The 17,700-nt window shown below is 35.9% G+C and overlaps 2 protein-coding genes and 3 long non-coding RNA genes across 7 annotated transcripts; 4 read left to right on the top strand and 1 right to left on the bottom strand.

Moving 5' to 3' along the window:
• The first annotated feature begins 501 nt into the window (after positions 1-501).
• Positions 502-2,770, top strand: LOC122148154. Of its 2 annotated transcripts, XR_006162140.1 has the most exons (4): positions 502-726; positions 1,376-1,482; positions 1,645-1,964; positions 2,074-2,770. It is a non-coding gene; the product is annotated as an uncharacterized LOC122148154 (long non-coding RNA). The 2 variants fall into 2 exon arrangements; XR_006162139.1 differs by having other exon boundaries at positions 1,376-1,964.
• A 717-nt stretch (positions 2,771-3,487) lies between these two features.
• Positions 3,488-7,206, top strand: LOC109104730 (kinesin-like protein CIN8). Its single transcript, XM_042774005.1, has 7 exons — positions 3,488-3,759; positions 3,884-3,964; positions 4,394-4,425; positions 4,579-4,602; positions 5,083-5,187; positions 5,535-5,564; positions 7,117-7,206. The coding sequence occupies exons 1-6, from the start codon at positions 3,591-3,593 to the stop codon at positions 5,556-5,558; spliced, it is 435 nt and encodes a 144-aa protein (XP_042629939.1). The 5' UTR covers positions 3,488-3,590; the 3' UTR covers positions 5,559-5,564; positions 7,117-7,206.
• Positions 7,207-7,811: 605 nt separating this feature from the next.
• On the top strand, positions 7,812-8,916 carry LOC109104729. The gene is made up of 3 exons (XR_006162141.1): positions 7,812-8,092; positions 8,292-8,387; positions 8,852-8,916. It is a non-coding gene; the product is annotated as an uncharacterized LOC109104729 (long non-coding RNA).
• A 563-nt stretch (positions 8,917-9,479) lies between these two features.
• LOC109104727 lies at positions 9,480-17,698 on the top strand. Its single transcript, XR_002020278.2, has 5 exons — positions 9,480-9,617; positions 9,732-9,920; positions 13,086-13,585; positions 13,816-13,873; positions 17,183-17,698. It is a non-coding gene; the product is annotated as an uncharacterized LOC109104727 (long non-coding RNA).
• LOC122148153 (protein FAM161A-like) lies at positions 10,819-13,896 on the bottom strand. 2 transcript variants are annotated; one of them, XM_042774004.1, is made up of 4 exons: positions 13,756-13,896; positions 13,289-13,560; positions 13,074-13,155; positions 10,819-11,879 (listed from the first exon to the last, which is right to left on the bottom strand). In XM_042774004.1, the coding sequence occupies exons 1-4, from the start codon at positions 13,864-13,866 to the stop codon at positions 11,415-11,417; spliced, it is 930 nt and encodes a 309-aa protein (XP_042629938.1). In that variant the 5' UTR covers positions 13,867-13,896; the 3' UTR covers positions 10,819-11,414. The 2 variants fall into 2 exon arrangements, with proteins under 2 accessions (XP_042629938.1, XP_042629937.1); XM_042774003.1 differs by having other exon boundaries at positions 10,819-11,882.
• Positions 17,699-17,700: the final 2 nt, after the last annotated feature.

Below are 17,700 nucleotides of genomic sequence, written 5' to 3' on the forward strand. Positions count from 1 at the left end.
CCAGACTGGTGCTCCGGCAATGTCTGTGCGCAAAAGAGTGTGGAATGGTTGAAAATACAATCCTGTATTGATATACAAGTATGACCATGCTAGTTATTGAAAAAACAAAGCTTATTTAAAACCTTAAAGCCTGCAAAACTGCAAACAACATATTAGGCAGATTATTCCTAACATCTTAATGCTTTTCTGGTTTTAGCTCTTCTTTTTGTTGGTTTTATAAGGGTTCTTGGACAGCCTTCAGATGAGCTGGCTCGGAAAACAGTATGTGAGACCATCTTAAACCATCAAGACCAGAAAAGCATCTTTTTTTTAGTAAGGATAGTTTATTGGTTACGTTTGAATGTAATAAAATAATATTTAAGTCCAAGTCTGAGGATTATTTCCATTTTTTTTTCTGGGTGGCTGAATTATTGGTTAAAAAATTTTCACATTTTCAGCACACATTCACAATCCGAGTGAAGCGCCTCACTGCGCGCGCGTGGATCATAGGAACGCCAATTAAACAGTGCACGAGACTACGGGCTCTTCCGCGCGACCTGAGGTGATGAGTGATGCACAACAGGAGCTTTCAAAATATTCAAACAAAAAATGTAAGTGTGATATTTGCAGCTATACAGAGACCGGCTGGCTATCTGGAAATGGATTCCAAGATTGTTATTGCAGGAGTAATGTGCTCTGGAGAGACTGTAGCTTGACTTCATAAACAGCTGAAGCAGTTGAACAGAGGTAGGTCTCTCCACACATAATCATATCTCAGATAAGTTCGTTTTTTTATTATTATTTGACGGTTTGAAGCGCGTCAATTGTAGGTTCGACTTTCTAAGGAAACTAAATTTATATTATTTTAATTAATATCAAATAGTTTTGTTATTAATTTCAGTACATTAATGTTATCAACAGTTATAGTTTGCGTAGGCCAACTCTTGTTTATTGTATTTGGATTTACGTGTTGCGGTGTTTATCGTACACTTTATGCTGTTGAGTTATTGTTTAATGTTTATTGTAATATTTAAAAATCATATGTGTTAACATGATGGTGTTTTGTATATGTATAGTTTATGACACTTAAGTGCATCGCTTGTGTATTTTGTGTGTTTGTTGTTTATTTGGTTTTTTGATTTTTTGAGTTGTATCGGTATTTTACAGTAATTTCTGACAACCACAGCTGACGTTTTTTACTGTATTTAACAGCAGTTATTGTTATTACTATTATTATTATTATTTGCTCACAATTTTTTTTTTTTTTTTTACATTTATCCCTGTAAAAGTACATGTAAATTTGAACAACTTTAATATATATTTTTAAATTCTTGTTTATAATTTAAATCATGCATTTATATCTCCGTCTTTGTCTACAACATTTATCCTGGTCAAGAAGCCAAAGTTTGAATAGGATGTCTGCAAGAAAACGGCTAAATGCAGAGAAGAGTTTCAGAGTGGTTGTCTGTCTGTGTGCCTGTGAGAACACACACTCACACACAGGTCTTACACACATGCTCTCAACCATATATAAAAAACAATGTATATATTAAGGGTTTGCACAACTTTTATTGATGTTTGTATGATTACTTTCTTTCATTGTATTACCTCACTCCATTATTCTTATCTTGATTTCTGCAAAAACCACATTTTTCAATTCCTCAGCGAACAGACCAGAACATTCTGTCTCTTTAGATGAACCCGGAGCCTCTATCAAAGTGACACAGATCAACAGAGTAGTTGTTGACACTGGAAGGTTGATTGTTGATTCGAATGAGCTCACAGATGTTACTTAATTAGATTCATCATCCTCGTTTACAAAAACAGAATGAAATGATTCAAGTGAAACCAAAGTATGCAATACAGTCAAGATGTTTTTAAACTTTGTTGTCATTCTCCAGAGTCACAAGCCTCATATTATAGACCTTGATGCAGTCTTAAATGAGGAGGCATCTCAGAGAGATGTTTATGAGTCAACAACAAAGGTTCAAAGAATGTTCTTCTTAGCTAGAATTGGCATGTTTAATACTAGTCCTTAATATATTTTATTTGCAAATTGTGATACTAATCTATCTTTCTGTCTTTCTGCCCCAGTCTCTGGTCGAATATCTAATGCAGGGTTATAATGGCTGTGTAATTGTCTATGGCTCTCCGGGCAGCGGTAAGACTCACACCATGCAAGGATGCAGTGTGTCAGCCAAACACAGAGGCATCATCAGCCGCGCAGCTGAGGACATCTTCGCCTGTATCAAACCTTCAGGCTGTTGGATTTAGAAAGTCACATCTTAAGATTTCATGTTCTTTTGTAGACAAGAGAGACTTATAACACATACTGTATATTGCAATAACATTCCATTCCTCATTCACTGCATCAGCATCCTAGAACAATCCTTAATTTGAATAATCCAGCCCCCAAGGCATCTCACTGCAAAATCAGTGTCTCATTTTACCACATTTTCAATGAAAAAATATATGACCTATTGGTAAGTATTTTTGGAATAATTAAATCACTGTATCAGTTAAATCAATCAATCACAATTATTCTACATAAATGCATTTGGCAGAATCTTTTTTTTTCTTAAGAGAAACGTACATTGCACACATTTATCAGTTCATGGGAACATTCACATGGCTGTGGTATTTCTGGTGGCACTACAGGAATGGAATATTAAGCCTCATTATCATCATAAAATTTGATTCTTATTACAACATTTTAATGTTTTTGAAAGAAGTCTTAATAAAAAAATAAAAACAGTAATATTGTGTAATAATATTACAATTTAAAATAAGTGTTTTCTATTTTAATATATTTTAAAATGTAATTTATTACTGTGATGCCAAAGCAGCAGCCATTACTCCAGACCTCAATGTAACATGATCCTTCAGAAATGATTTTAATATGCAGTTGAAAACTTCTGCTTAAAGGGATACTCCACCCCAAAATGAAAATTTTGTCATTAATCACTTACCCCCATGTTGTTCCAAACCCGTAAAAGTTTTGTTTGTCTTTGGAACACAATTTAAGATATTTTGGATGAAAACCGGGAGGCTTGTGACTGTCCCATAGACTGCCAAGTAAGTAACACTGTCAAGGTCCAGAAAAGTATGAAAGACATCGTCAGAATAGTCCATCTGCCATCAGTGATTCAACCGTAACGTTATGAAGTGACGAGAATACTTTTTGTAAGCGAAGAAAACAAAAATAATGACTTTATTCAATAATTCCTTTGTCAACAGTCTCCTCTGTGTTTCTCCATATCACCGTAAGCTGCTTATGCTCTTCTGTATCAGCTGTTTGTCAACAGTCTCCTCTGTGTTTCTCCATATCACTTTGAAAGAAAATAACGCACCCTTGTGGTGCGGCTGATTTTGGGGTGCAGTATCCTTTAATATGTAGCGCTATAAATATTTAATAAACTGTTGCATTTTTTTGTAACAATGTAAAAAATCTTTATTGTCACTTTTGATTCCTTGTTTCTACAATTTAATGCATCCTTGTTGGCTATTAAAAAAAAATCGTACTGATCCCAAACTTTTGAACTTTTAGGGAACCAGTAAATTGCATCAGTTAAAAAAAAAAAAACCTTTAGAAGATAAAGGAAAGTTTTCAGATGCTCTTGTGTCTCACTTCCACCGTTCAGGATCCAAAAAGGAGTGAGGTGATCTGGGTGCGTGACTTTGAGGAGGTTGTGCGTCTCGATGGGTTGACAGAGGTGGAAGTGAACTCCCCCCAGGATCTGCTACAGGTGCATCGCCGTGGCTCTGCCCTCAGACACACAGGTGATCAATCAGGCACTCAATCTGATCTGATGAGTAAACACTTTCATCTGAAGTATGATGATCTGAGTGATCTCAGCTTGCTTTATTAAATCAGACTCATTTGTCATATCTTTCTATTCTTCAGGGATCTCAAAGGGAGATTTTCCAAGCCGATCCCACAAGGTATTCAACATTGTGGTCATTAACACAATGCTCCAGTCCCGTGGTAGGTGTTTTATGTTTTTATGTTTCTTAAACATATATATCTTTCTAGCTTCCCTGAATTATGTATGTATTATATATATTCCCAAAATTTTATTATCTTATTAGATTAATAAAATAAATTGTTTTAGGAGAGCTACATTGGCATTCTATTACATTTTCACTTGTTTTTAATGGGTAAATCGGCCCATATTGTCGGTCAATAGCTCCCCTCAGTCAACCCCCTACACATAAGTCAGCTCTAGGAACCTCTGCCTGTGGTCTGATTGTTATTGTAGAGAGATATGAACATACCAGAGCCTCCCGCAAGGTCTCCCAGTACCCCCTGCAGTGGTGTGTTGCAAACTCACAGTGTCGCAGTGTAATTATGTTCTATTAATACAAATCTGATTAACCACCTCCCTTTGTGTGTGTTTGTGTTTAATGGTTGCAGAGGGAGTTTTGACAGCCAGCAAACTCACTCTGGTAAGATGACAGCATCGGAGACTCCTTTTGGAATAACTGAACTATTAGGTATTCTCTGTGTGAAGTATACATTCTTTGCATACTTGTGGTGAGCACCATGTTTGTGAATTAATAAAGATTTATGAAACTCGCATGATTTTTGCTTTTTGTTAGGTGGATCTGGCAAGCTCTGGAAAGGTACGTTTATATGTTACTCCGAATTGTTTCTGAGTCAGATCTATTATAATATTAAAGTATTGTTTTTCTAAAATAATGAACATTATTTTAACCATGCAAGTGTTTTTTTTTTTTTTAAATGTTTACCTAAAGAAAATCTTATCTCCAGTCGGTGGCGACAATCGTCTTTATGAATGAGTCATTAAAGTAATGAATCAGTCAATTCGTTCAAACACGGATTCATTCAGAAATGTGTGTGTTGCTCAGAGAGGCACAACAGACGTTGCTTTGTGTGTAACTGTTTTTGTTGTTGAAGCAAAATGTAAGTTTGTTCAATACAAAACAGTTTGTTTAATTTAACAAGTCATTTCCAAAATCATTTGATACAAAACATTCCATTGTTGACATATCTATATTTTAAATACACAGGTTTGGGTTACAAATAATAGAGTTTCAGTTTTAAACTACACTCTTCTTTTTTCTCTCCCACTGTTGCATTAGTGTCGCAGTTCTGCGGTTCCTGACGTGAGGAGAACTTTAAATGCCACAAATGTAAACCCGAAAGAGACCAGGATGCTGAAACGCTCCCTCACCATATTCGGAAATGTTAGTAATACCTCAAACATTTCAGCAAAAAAGAGCACGTTCTATCTATTATCACTGTTGTCCCGGTCAGACTAAGGGCATTTTTGAAGAGCAGAGTTTAAATATCTGAAGCCATATCCAGGTGACTATTTATCAGTCTAATGATCAGTCTATCATATCAATGTGTTGGCTGCATATGCAGGAAATTAGACAGGAAATGATCTGTAGGGTTACATGGTTTTCCATTTAGGGAAGGGAAGATGTCATGTCACATTAAATTGTGAGAGATTATAAAGTATATACTACTATAAAAAAAAAGTAATAAAATGCAAAATGCAGAAAATCACAATCTTTTCCTTCTTTTTTAGGTGATTTTTGCCCTCGGCTCTTAGGGACTGGTGAGCATCATCAACATGCGCATCATTATTTCTCCACTTTTTTCAACATCTGTGTAAATTCTGAGTTTGATGTTTAATTTGATAACTGGTTTAGTTTAGGCGGGAACTGCCGGACATGTTTAGTGGTCTATTCCTTTAAATATGTGATATTTTTTCCAGTGACCACTTTACACTTGCATATCATAACCACATGCACAATACTGGTGAAATCTTACACACGTCACCCTTATCTAACTTTTTTATAAAATCAGCTTGTTGATAAATTCTCGTTCAGTAATCTCACAAAAATGTTCTATCCATGTGCATATCTGAATGGGAAGAAGCACATGAATCATCTGAACAGACAGCAGATTTTACAACCGGTTGGATCTGACAGAAAAGTGAGACTCAAACTCACACATATTTACATAGACATAATTTATAGCTTCACTTTAAACCCTGAATGTGTTTGTATGTCAGGTGCCCTTTTGTAGCTGAGTGAGTCGTAAAGATGAAAGGGGCAACTTTTATTGTGCTCATCAATTTGACTCTTCATTTGAATAGTTTTGCCTCTTGTGGCCTGTTTCTAAAGTTACAGTATAGTGAGAGAGAATGACATCAGGACACTCTGAGCCAGAGGAAATTTGAATATACAATATACATTGTTTTAATGGGACATGCAGTCCTTGTGTACATTATAACTGGGATACGAATATCGTAGAATTCCCATGGAACAAGCCTGAGGTCAAATAGCCGAAAAAATTCCTTTGTAAACAGTATATAAAATATTTCAAAATCCTTTAATGATATATAGCAGGGCCTCATATAGCAACTTAAACAGTTGCAATTTGCAAATATGATAAAAGTTAAAATATGTTAGAATAATTTATTTAAAATTTAGGGGGGAAAGCTGGTTTGTGCAATCCTAGTCAGTTGAGGAAAAAATTATCTTATGAACTACTTCTTTATTATGAGTCAGTCAAAAAGATCCATGAAGCAGTCTCAAACTTGCTCAAGTGAGTCATTTGAATGAATCAGTGAATTGTTTAGTGTCGTTGTTTGAGTTCACAACTGTGATGTATACTTTCTATTAGTTTGGCATTCAATTTTCTGAATGGCTGTTAATATAATTATAAGGAGGTATGTAAACTTGTATAAATTAAAAACTAAATCAATATTATTGTTTAACATACTTAAATGTTTCATTTTAAAAGCCAGTGTCTCCATTGTCATTAGTTTTGACTGGAGCCCTGCATAGCTTCACACTAATTGCAGTTTATGAATATATCAGATATGATTAAAGCAAAGGAGAAATTTATAAACAATATCTTTTAAAAATTGAAAGCTTCTATTCTAACTATAGAATTTTTTAGTTAAATGTCAGATGATAGACCTGCATGCAGTGTAGTAGGTTTAATAAACAGGACTGTACACTAGACCTTAAAGGCTTTGTTTTAAAAATGTCTTGCTTTTGAAATTTTAATAAATTAACTTTTTTATCATTCACAGCATGTTTCTTCTGACAGAGTATGATTTTGTATCCTCATATTTTGTTTATTTGCTATATTTTCAGTCACAGACATACTTGCTTCCCATTCTTTTGAGTTCAGTCAGTCCCTCTGAACCTAAACTCAGCTCAAGTCACTGTGGAGATGGGCCGGAGCTCAGAAAGGGATCTTTTCTTCCCCAGCTAGAGGGCTCTCCACCTCCTTTCTTGAAAACCAGCCCCGAAAACCGAACCACTCTGAGTTCAAAAAGGGCATTACAGCCGAGGAAATGGAATCTCGACATCTGATAGGAATATTAAAGACTGGAGATGTCACTTGGAGAATCTTTTCCCGATCATATAACTCTGAAGAAACAGAGCTGATGGTAAACAAGATTCTGCAATACTACATTTTCAACAACAAAATCAGTATGTCACTTTAAAACTTAAAACTCTTATTGCTCACTAAGGCTGCATTTATTTGATCATAAATTCACTAAAACAATCATTTTGTTAATTATTATTACAATTAAAAAAAAAACTGTTTGTATTTTAATATATTTTAAAATTATTAATATTTATTCCTATGATTACAAGGATGAATTTTCAGCAGGCATTACTCCAGTCTTCAGTGTCGCATGATCCTTCAGAAATCATTCCAATATGCTGATTTGGTGCTCAAGAAACATTTCTTATTATTTATGTTCTAACAGTTGTGCTGCTTAGAATTTTTGTGGAAACATGATAATTTTTTTTCTCTGGATTCTTTGATGAACAAAAAATTTAAAAGAACAGCATTTATTCGAAATTCAAAAGCTGTGTGAAAAAACAAAGATGAGTACAGAAATGTCTCAGCTTGTCCTGCAGGTGTGTTTGCAAACAGAAGCAGAGGGTCTGAGATCAGAGCTGAATGCCTGTTGTGAGAGAGAGAAGATGCTGACACAAACACTGCATTCTGAGAGAGAGAGAGAGACTGACTCAGGACGCCCAGACACTGCTCACACAGCTCAACAGCACCAGAGAGAGAAACAACCAGCTTGTGTCAACCCTTAACAACCAGCGGGTACAAATCACACACAGCCTACTAATGTAGAGTTTTAGAAAGTACTTTTTTTTTATTTGATGATGTTGTGAAACAATAAAGAGATATTTTTTGATTTATGATTAAAGTGAGGTGTAGTGTGATCACTTTAGATTGCAGTCATTTTTGTCTATGAATGTAGTTTGATATTCATGTTATTACTGTGCTGTTTGTATGGTAGGAGAGCTTGTTGGCAGAACTACAGACCAGCAGAGAGGAGCTTGAATGATTTCGAGAGAATGTGTCACTTACCCTCAGCCAGCTCAAGACTGTAAAGGTTTCATGTTTTATTCTGTTCTTATTATTTTATTTGTATAAACATTTTTCTATTAGACTTTTTCATAAGATCATTATCTTTCAATAGATAACTTGGAATAAATACACTGTTACCAAACCTTAAAAGCAAAGTGTGTAATTTCTGTTTCATAAATACTACCTCCTGTCTGGTATTGGTTAGATAAACAGATAGTCCCGCCCCCAAACTCACACCATTGGTTGACCCAGTGTTGTTATATTGTGTCACTGGGAGGCTCAAACAAACAGCAATCTTTTAAAAAGGTTTTTTCACCTTTTTGGGGCAATCAACCTACACATTGCCTGTTTCTAGTTGTCTCTGGATATTAAGGCATAGGATAAAGATAACACTAACAAAGTACCACACCTTTACTGGAGAATGAAATTAGATGTGTGTTGGCCTTTATTGGTAGATTGTGTGAACTGCAGTTTAATTTTCTTTTACAGGCTGAACTGATGTCACACTTACAAGACACAAAAATTTCCTATGAAAAGGTAACCTAAGACATATACTACCAATCAAAATGTATGTTTTTGAAAGAAATCTCTCACCAAGTCATGCATTTATTTGATGAATAATACAGTAAAAATAATAATATTGTGAAATATTATTACTATGTATTTTAAAATGTAATTTATTCCTGTGATTGCAAATCTAAATTTTCAGCAGCCATTACGCCAGTCTTCAGTGTCACATGATCCTTCAGGAAACATTCGCAGGAATCATAAACAAAGGATGAGTGTGTATGCATACTGTTTCTACAGATGTGCTTGGAAAATGCTGGTTTGAGACAGAAACTCAAGTCATTTTTGAGGGAGATCAATTAGGCACCCTTCACAGAATGCAGCAGTCCAGACACTAACACTTCGCATACACATGCAGTCACAACGAATACTGAGATGATTGTCGTTTCACACCATGTGTCTCAGCAATGTCCTGCAGGTGTCACACAAGGCAGGAGATCCATATATTCTCTTTTTCATCATTTGAGAAAACAGCTACAGCATCTACATCAGCCTTATTCATTATACAGTGTGTAGGCTATAGGTAATCTTTTAATGTTAATGTTTTTTCAGCAGGAAGTGAATGCTGCTTTAGTCAGTGTGAAGGGTTTCAGCATCCTGAGGAGGAGCATACAGAGAAATCTGAAACCACAAACAAGAGCAACTTTGAACACCCTCTGTACAAACCCCAAAACCTCTATAAGCAGTTGTGAGTATCTGTTGATCAAACAAACATATGCGCATGTATCTTATCAATATGAGTTTATAGGAGTTATATTGGACTGTCAGAGCTTATGCAGTGGGTTCTGTGTTGTGTCTGCAGGAGGAGGGAGCACAGACTGTTACTGGACGTGATGCTGGTTCTGTACAGAAGAGAGTGGTTTCTGCAGGATGCCATACCATACGTCAGACGTACACTCAGGAAGTGTGGACTGAGGCCTGAGGATTTAGACTAAAGACTGTTCTTGCGTGTGAGTGAATGAAGAAGGTGTCACTGGGGCCACATCCTATGGTACAAAAGCTAAAAGTTAGGTCTTTGTACCTTATTTACCCCTAAATGCCACATATTAATACCTTAAAGGTACATATCAGTACTTTTAAGTACATATTAGTTCCTAAATTGTACATACTAGTAATTTTTGAAAGGTTATCGCCCCAATCTATCTTTTTTTTTTTTTTTTGAGAGTGTACAGTACAGTGAATGTATGAAGAAGCATTCAAGATTTAAAGCACTGTAAAATTATCATAAAAGCTGTATAAACAGCTTTATGTGAGTAACAGACCAACATTTACTGAAAATATTGGCATCCTCCCATGGGAGATGATGAGAGTTCATGAGGCAAAGTGTTCGATTTATGAATGAATTGTTCTTATGATTCAGTTATCACAGCAGTTAACTGAAAATTACTGAAATATTACCAGTAAATTACTTAAATCTTAGTCTGTTTCTCACACTAAGTTATCGTATGACTTCAGCAGAGTTTGAATATAGTGCATGAGTCATATGGACTACTTTTTATGATACTTTAATGATGCTTTTCCATCTTTTTTTGAAGATTAAAGGCTTCATTCCCTATTGCAATTGCATGCAAAAGAAGGACCAGCACAATATATGTTCATGTTCTATAGAAGAAACAAAGTCATCGCAGGTTAGGAACAACATGACAGTGAGGAAATGATGCTTTTGGGTGAACTATTTCTCTAAGTTTAAAACTGATGTGATGATATATTTAACTTAACTAAGGGAACAATAAAGAAAAAACACTGCTAACAAAGTAATGAACTTGACACCCAGATTCATCATGTTTGTATCATATCATTTCATTTATTTAATGCAAGAATTAAATTTGGAATCCATTTAAAATCCAGCAGAAAATGCATTCAACCAAAAGACATGTAAACTATTAAATAATCATTTTATGAGTTTATTTATTGATTTGTTTTGATCGTTTTTCTCCATAGCAACACAATGAAAAAACAAAACCGATCTCTGTTTCTATCACACCATGTAGTTATAGAGTTATAGTACTGATGATGAATTTTGTATTGTAGGCTGTGGTTTACTGTATCTGTGTCAGTATTTAAACACTGATGTAGTCACTCTTGCCGGTATTCAGGGGTTCTTGGCTGTGGCAGAGGCTGGTCCTGCGTAGGGGATGAATGTAGGACCAGTCTCTGTCTTTTTCTCTGTTCCTCTTTCTCTCCATCTCTTCCTCCACCTGCAGCGCACCCTTGTTCTTCCATTTCTTGAGGTTGCTGCTGCAGCGTGATATGTCTGTGCTCTGTGGCCTTGAAAATTCATAATCATACTCATTCTCGGCCTCCTCTCCCTCCTGCAGCATGTCCTCCAGAATGCTAGGAGGCAGTGCTGAGCCTCTGTGATTCAGATTAACTGCCTCGTATATCTGGCAAGTTGGTGTGCTGGGCCTGTATAGAGACCTCGGCACGGGTCTGGCTTTAAACACACTTCGTTCTGTTTTGGGAGTTAGGTTGTTTAGCTCATCCTCTAGTTTTTTCTCTCTTTTCTTTCGCTCTCTTTCAATGAAGCTAAATGGCTGTTGTGGAAGAGGAGGTGTTTGGCGTTGGGAGCCCTGTTTGTGGTGGTTTCCACCGTGGTCCATTTGGTTGATAGATTTTTTTGTAGCTGGAGCTTCTTTGGGTGCTTAGTGATGATGTCATAGCAAAGCAAGTATGTAGAGGTGGGGGCCGGCCTAGCACGAAACTTCTTGCTACATTCTTTCAGCTCGTCCAGTTCTTTCTTCAGTCTCTCGTTTTCTAGTTCCATCTCAGAGCGTGTTTTCACATTGCGTCGCTTGCGATCCTCTTCACGAAGCATCATGCGAAACGGTTTGGGAACGGTTACTTTGGAATTCTGTCTCAGGCTGTCCATCCCCTGATTGGCTGCACTGTAAGATGAGTTCTGCTGAGAATGTGACAACTTCCTCTGGATCCCTAAGGAATTCTGTTGAGCCTGCTTTTAAAAAAATTGAATTAAATTAATTTTTGTACTGTTCTCTACAACTCTTTGTACCAGTTGTGATTCAAAATGAAATGCAGTTTTGCTTTTTAAATCAGAACAACAAAATCAAAAGATTTACCATTCCTCTTAATATTCAAAATAATACACAATGTGATATTGATTTCAGTAATACATACATATCTAAAAAAATTGTTTTAGGGTTTAATGACCCTTTAAGAATTATAATTTAGAGCAGTGGTTCACAACTAGGGGGCCTCAGTAAACTTCCAGGGCCCAAATAAATCTTACAATTATTTAAATTTAGTTATGCTAATAAATATAAAAGACAATAAATACAATATTAAATTGACAATATTTTTGAGTTTATTTATTTCCATTACAACAGAAATGCATGTCAACTTAGAGAGAAGAGACTTTGAATATTGTCTTAAACAACATTGGGCCTTTACAGTGGGGTCTTTTTTCCTCAATTATTATATAAAACATTTTGGATGACAAAAATTTTGCTGAAATATTAACATCAAATTTCAGAATGTCAGTATTTGGTATGTCCCACTTTTGCTTTAATAACAGCAATACTTGAGCTGCATGACCTCCACAAGCTTGTATAACACCTGACCTGATGATCATATTATTCTCCAGCATGATTTGAGGATGATGCAAAGAGCATCTTGTGCTTCGGTGGAAGCGAGATCATCTGATCATCCCTATAAAAGGTTCACATGATTAATGTTACAAATTTGCTTATTTGATTAGTGACCCTCTACACTCAAGAACTGTTTGAATCTCTCAGCTCCTCCTGCATAACCACAAAGCATCTAAAAGTAACCATGTGCTGACTCATAATGGTATTTTCAGTGGAAACTGTCTCCGTTCTTCATATAGACAGTATAAGTTACTATAATAGGCAACGGAATGTTGCTGAAGAAATTTAGACTGGTGACCAATTTGAAGGGTTTTGTAATGCACATATTTATAATGTATGCAAATTTCCATATCTGTGCACCATAGCAACCTTCAGTAAACTAAGCTTTCAAGCACTTAAAAACAGCTTGTTCAGACTGATGTGCACTTTATACACAACTATTGTTATGTCTTTTCTGAGTGTTAAAAGATTCTTGAAAATGATGGACAAATCCTTGAAGAAGTTCATCTCAGGTCTCATCTTCAGATTCACTCACTGACCTTTAATTTCAGATGAGAAACACCATTCTTCAGACGGCCCACTGATGCCTTCCTCCCAACCTGGATGAGCTCCACCTGTTCACTAATGAAAGAGGTCAAAGGTCACCATGTGTTTAATCTGAGGTTTTATAGGAGCAATTTAGTTTTTAGTAGTTGAATGTTTGAAAATATAATTTTTATTGTCATTTATTTCATTTTTAGCCACAGTTGCAGACCTCTCTGTATCTTCTCCATTTTGTCTCCAGCAAGTAATGAGCTGTCTTTCTCTCTGACCGGGTTTGATCTGGCTCAGGTTGAGTTTTTCCAGCTCAGCTATGTTTCTCAGGTGTTCTCTCTTCAGCTCCTCTAGTTTGGTGTAGTATTCCTGTTTGGAGAATGTGGGTCCCTGCAGATGAGGGGCTGCACATGGCTTCCCATAGTCAACATCAGAAAGAGAACTGAAGTCGCACGGCACTATGTTATCACCATCAGTCTGCAGCTCACACACCTGAGAAACCGAAAACAAGCAAACCGTAAGCAAACTACTGTTCAAATTGAACTAAAATCACCTCAAATGTTACAGTACAGTATAAAAAAGAATATCAAGTGGTTCTTCCATTACAGAGTATCTGTATCAATTCATCTGGAAATGCTTAATTAAAAGGGGAATTAGTCTTTTACATTGTACAAGTCAGATGTCTACCTCTGTGTGATGAACAATATCATTCAGGGAGCATGAATAATCCTTCTCCTCTCCAAACAGAGCCTGAAGTTCACTCGGCTGCAGCCTCTCTGTGCGCAGTATCGGAGTCATGGTCCAGGTACTTTATTCTTCAGTACAGCAAAGCTCGTGAATTCGCTTTCATATAGCTTCAGATAAGTATTTCTCTGCTTCCTTTCGCCTCTTGATTTCGTTAGTTCCTCTCAGGTGTGGACTGCCACACTACATTAGGTTAGGATTTCTCACCACCCACATCCACACTCAGATGTGCCACAGTTTATCCCTGTGGATAAGCCCCAAAGGGTCACGGTTAAGAGGTCCATGCCTGTTCACCATATGTCCCATATATTCTTTAAACCCTGATTTACACCTTTAAATGTGATTTAAAGTGAACTGTCCCATTCCAAACCTCAAATTAGATTTAGAGATTAACAACAACGTCATTTACACTGTTGGCAACTCTTGCAAGACAAATAAGCAACCACAGCTTCAAAAATAAGCCCAAAACAAGCCCAATATTATTTGATTATTTATTATCATAAATATTATTTATCATCAATTATTTATCCACTCTTTTATTTGAAAAGCAAAAACAGAATTTATCTGACAAAAATCACCTGTGAACAGAATAAGACTGAAGAGATGGAAAAGAAGAAAAAGGCATTAGCTTTAAGAGAGAGCTGTAACATAGCCACATATTTAGAGCCTAATAAAATATATTTGAAATGTTAGTATTGGTATAGGCCTACTTGTTTTTTATTAGGCCGTGATAATTAATTACAAAAACATAGTAACAATTAAAAATGTACCTTATAAAAGAAAGTCATCTCATTCCTCTATTACATTTACTATTCGATTTTCCAAACAAGCGATCATATTTTTTAAAATAAGCCCAAAAGACCAAAACCCTGCGACCCAGGATTTTTTTCACGCAATTTAACAAAAAAAAGAATTATAAGTGGACTTTGCAACTCTGGTCAACAACAGCATGAGTCCAGGAATGTGAAAATGTTCAGCTAAAGGTGTTTGGAGAATTTCCTTCTTTTTTTTTCTTCTTCTTTTTTTTGTTGCAACTATCACAGTAACAGATATTAAACATGATAGCACTATTGAAAACTCTACAGAAGCCTATTTCCACTTCAGCATAAAATAAATAGAAAATAGGTAATATATAGAATATCATATCTCATAATTGCAATTTGATAACTCACAATTCAACATTATCTGTTATGACATCATTTCTTGCAGTTAAGTCTTAAGTCTTTCTCATAATTTCAACTTAATTTTTCATGTTTGCTGCTTTGTATCCCAAAAGTGGAAAATTATTTCTCACAATTGACTTTCTTGCAGTTAATATTTTGCAATTGTAAGTATGTTTATTGTTATTAAGAATTACTTTCTTTCGGTTGCGACCTAATTTATCGTAATTGTGATTTCATATCTTACAATTGTATCTTTATTTCTCATAATTTCAGCTTTGTATCTCACAGTTACATAATTTTTTCACAATTGTCTTAAAAATGTGACTTCACATCTCGCAATTGCAAGTTTATTTCTCATGATTATGACTTTCTTTCGAACAAATGCAAGGTTATTTCTCATAACTGCCATTTCATATCTCAGAATTGCACCTTTTTTCATAATTGAGGCTTTGCATCTTAATATTGTGGCTTTATGCGTCATAATTGTGGCTTGATAACTCACAGTGTGACTATTTGTTTTTTTAAACCTTTAACCACAATTGCTAGTTTTACTCTGTGGCTTCATATAAAACTGTCTGCCTAGTGAATGCATGTGTTTGTTTGTGCTGTTAAAATCTGTGTATGTGTTCAGGGTTAATCAGTTTATTGCAGAAACCTGTGTTCACACTCTAACAGCTAACATACAGCTGACACTTCAATCTGCCAACCCATCTGCTACCACAAATAATAACAAACACATGCGCACAACAACCTAATTCCTACATTTTAACTTTCATCAGTCTTTGTAAAAAAAGGATTCATAAATCTCCAGTCATCGCATTCGTGCATTTGTATGAGAGCACACAAGCGAGTCATTCTGAAACAACAACACAAATAAAATCATGACACGAAACACAATACTTTGTTTTCAGAGGTTAATATATCTGTTCTGAGACAATCGGACAGGATTATACAGCCTAGAAAGTGTGTCGTCTATAATCACTAAAAGCTATTATTCACTTAAGTTCATCGCGAATGAAGCTGTCTGCACTGCATAATGAATCTCTTCTTTACATTGTATCTGCACAATGTTATAATGAGAGGATTCGTGAGCTTGCAGAACTCAGCACTTGACAAAAACTTGGCGTTTTGAGTGGTGAGTGAATATTTGATGCGCTCCAGAACACAAATACACACTGGAGCGTTTGCCAAATATGTTTCGCCAATATCAGTTGGGTCCCCCTGATTCTCAACTCTCAGCGCTTACCTCGCTTATTGGTTAAGTCCGCCCCTGCTAATTCTGACACCCTGCCATTTACTGGATAAACTTACTACAAGGATTTCTAAATCAGGTGTCTTTTCTCTGTAACTCCCTCTAAACTGAGACTGTCAGGCTGTGTGTATTAAATGCAGAAAAAGACTAAATTTCTTTTATGTAGCTGTTTGGTTTGTTTTCATGGTTGTTGTGTAGTTACAACACTGCACATTTTAGACGTCTCCCTATTCAAACACACCTGATTCAGCTCATCAGCTCATTAGTGAAGACTACAAGACCTTAAATGTGTGTGTCAGATAAGAGAGACACCAAAAACGTGCAGTGTTAGGGGTTCTCCAGGACCAGGATTGGGAACCACTAATGTACCTGAACACATATTTTATATTAACCACAAGGGAGCGATGTTGTTCTTAAGTAGCCATACTGATGTTGTGATTTGCTAAGTGAGACAAAGAACACTGAACCAGAGGAAGAGTTTAAGTGCTGTTAAGTTTAGAGTTGAAATACACCTTATGAAATACTTTATATTTCTTTATATGTCAGTTTTTACATTAGACATAAGTGGAAGTTTGCCTTAATTCCAGTCTGTCAGATTAGATTAGATTAATTTGGTCATTGCTGATGGTTGAGCGGTCTATTTATTGCAGCATTACTCTTAAATACACGTGCACTTTTCATGAAGTAAACCATGTGTTTATGAGCAATGTATGACTTCAGTTTCAGTTGTTTCATTCATCTTCCTTCCTCTTTCTGCACTTCCCCAAATATGTCAAATCACACTTGTGTCAGTGTGACCTATAATCACAAGTTCCTCACACCAGTGCTCTCATACAAATGTGTGAGAATTTTCCTTTGAAGGTCATTCAATCCAGAGTACATTAGTCAATGATTTGCTAGATGCCTTACTGAAGGTCAGCTATGAATAACGGAAAGTTACGGAATGTGTTGATAGGCTTGTGTAGACCCAGAAGAGCAATTCACATACACAGTCATCCTGAAGTCTGGTACCATAATGAGGTGACTCCTCCTCCTTCAACATCATCAGGTGGAACGTCACAGTTACGTCACGTCTGCTCCTGGCAAGTCTGTGTGATTTTCTTGTTCTGATCTAGATATGAAAGTGCCCTGTGTTCTGTAAAAGGACAGTTTGTGTAAACAAGTCTTGTTCCCTCTGCAGCCAAACATGTATGAATGCGTATGTTTGACTTGGAAGTGTGAGTGTCAGTGAAGAGTCAAGATCTTGCTCTCTGCTATAAATGTTTAGGGTCAGAAAGCACTGAAAAAACACTTTCTTAATAAGTATTTGTGTCTTGTATGCCAGTAAAAATATCTAAAAATCTTTCAAATGTACTTGATATATAAAAAAGAACCATAATATAACGTTTTCAGGAACAATTTTGCACAATATCTAATTTACAATATTTAATATTTGTACTGGAAAACAGGAATAAAATGCCTGTGACTTTTTCT

Source organism: Cyprinus carpio, chromosome A17 (genome assembly GCF_018340385.1).
Source record: "Cyprinus carpio isolate SPL01 chromosome A17, ASM1834038v1, whole genome shotgun sequence".
Taxonomy (NCBI): Eukaryota; Metazoa; Chordata; class Actinopteri; order Cypriniformes; family Cyprinidae; genus Cyprinus; species Cyprinus carpio.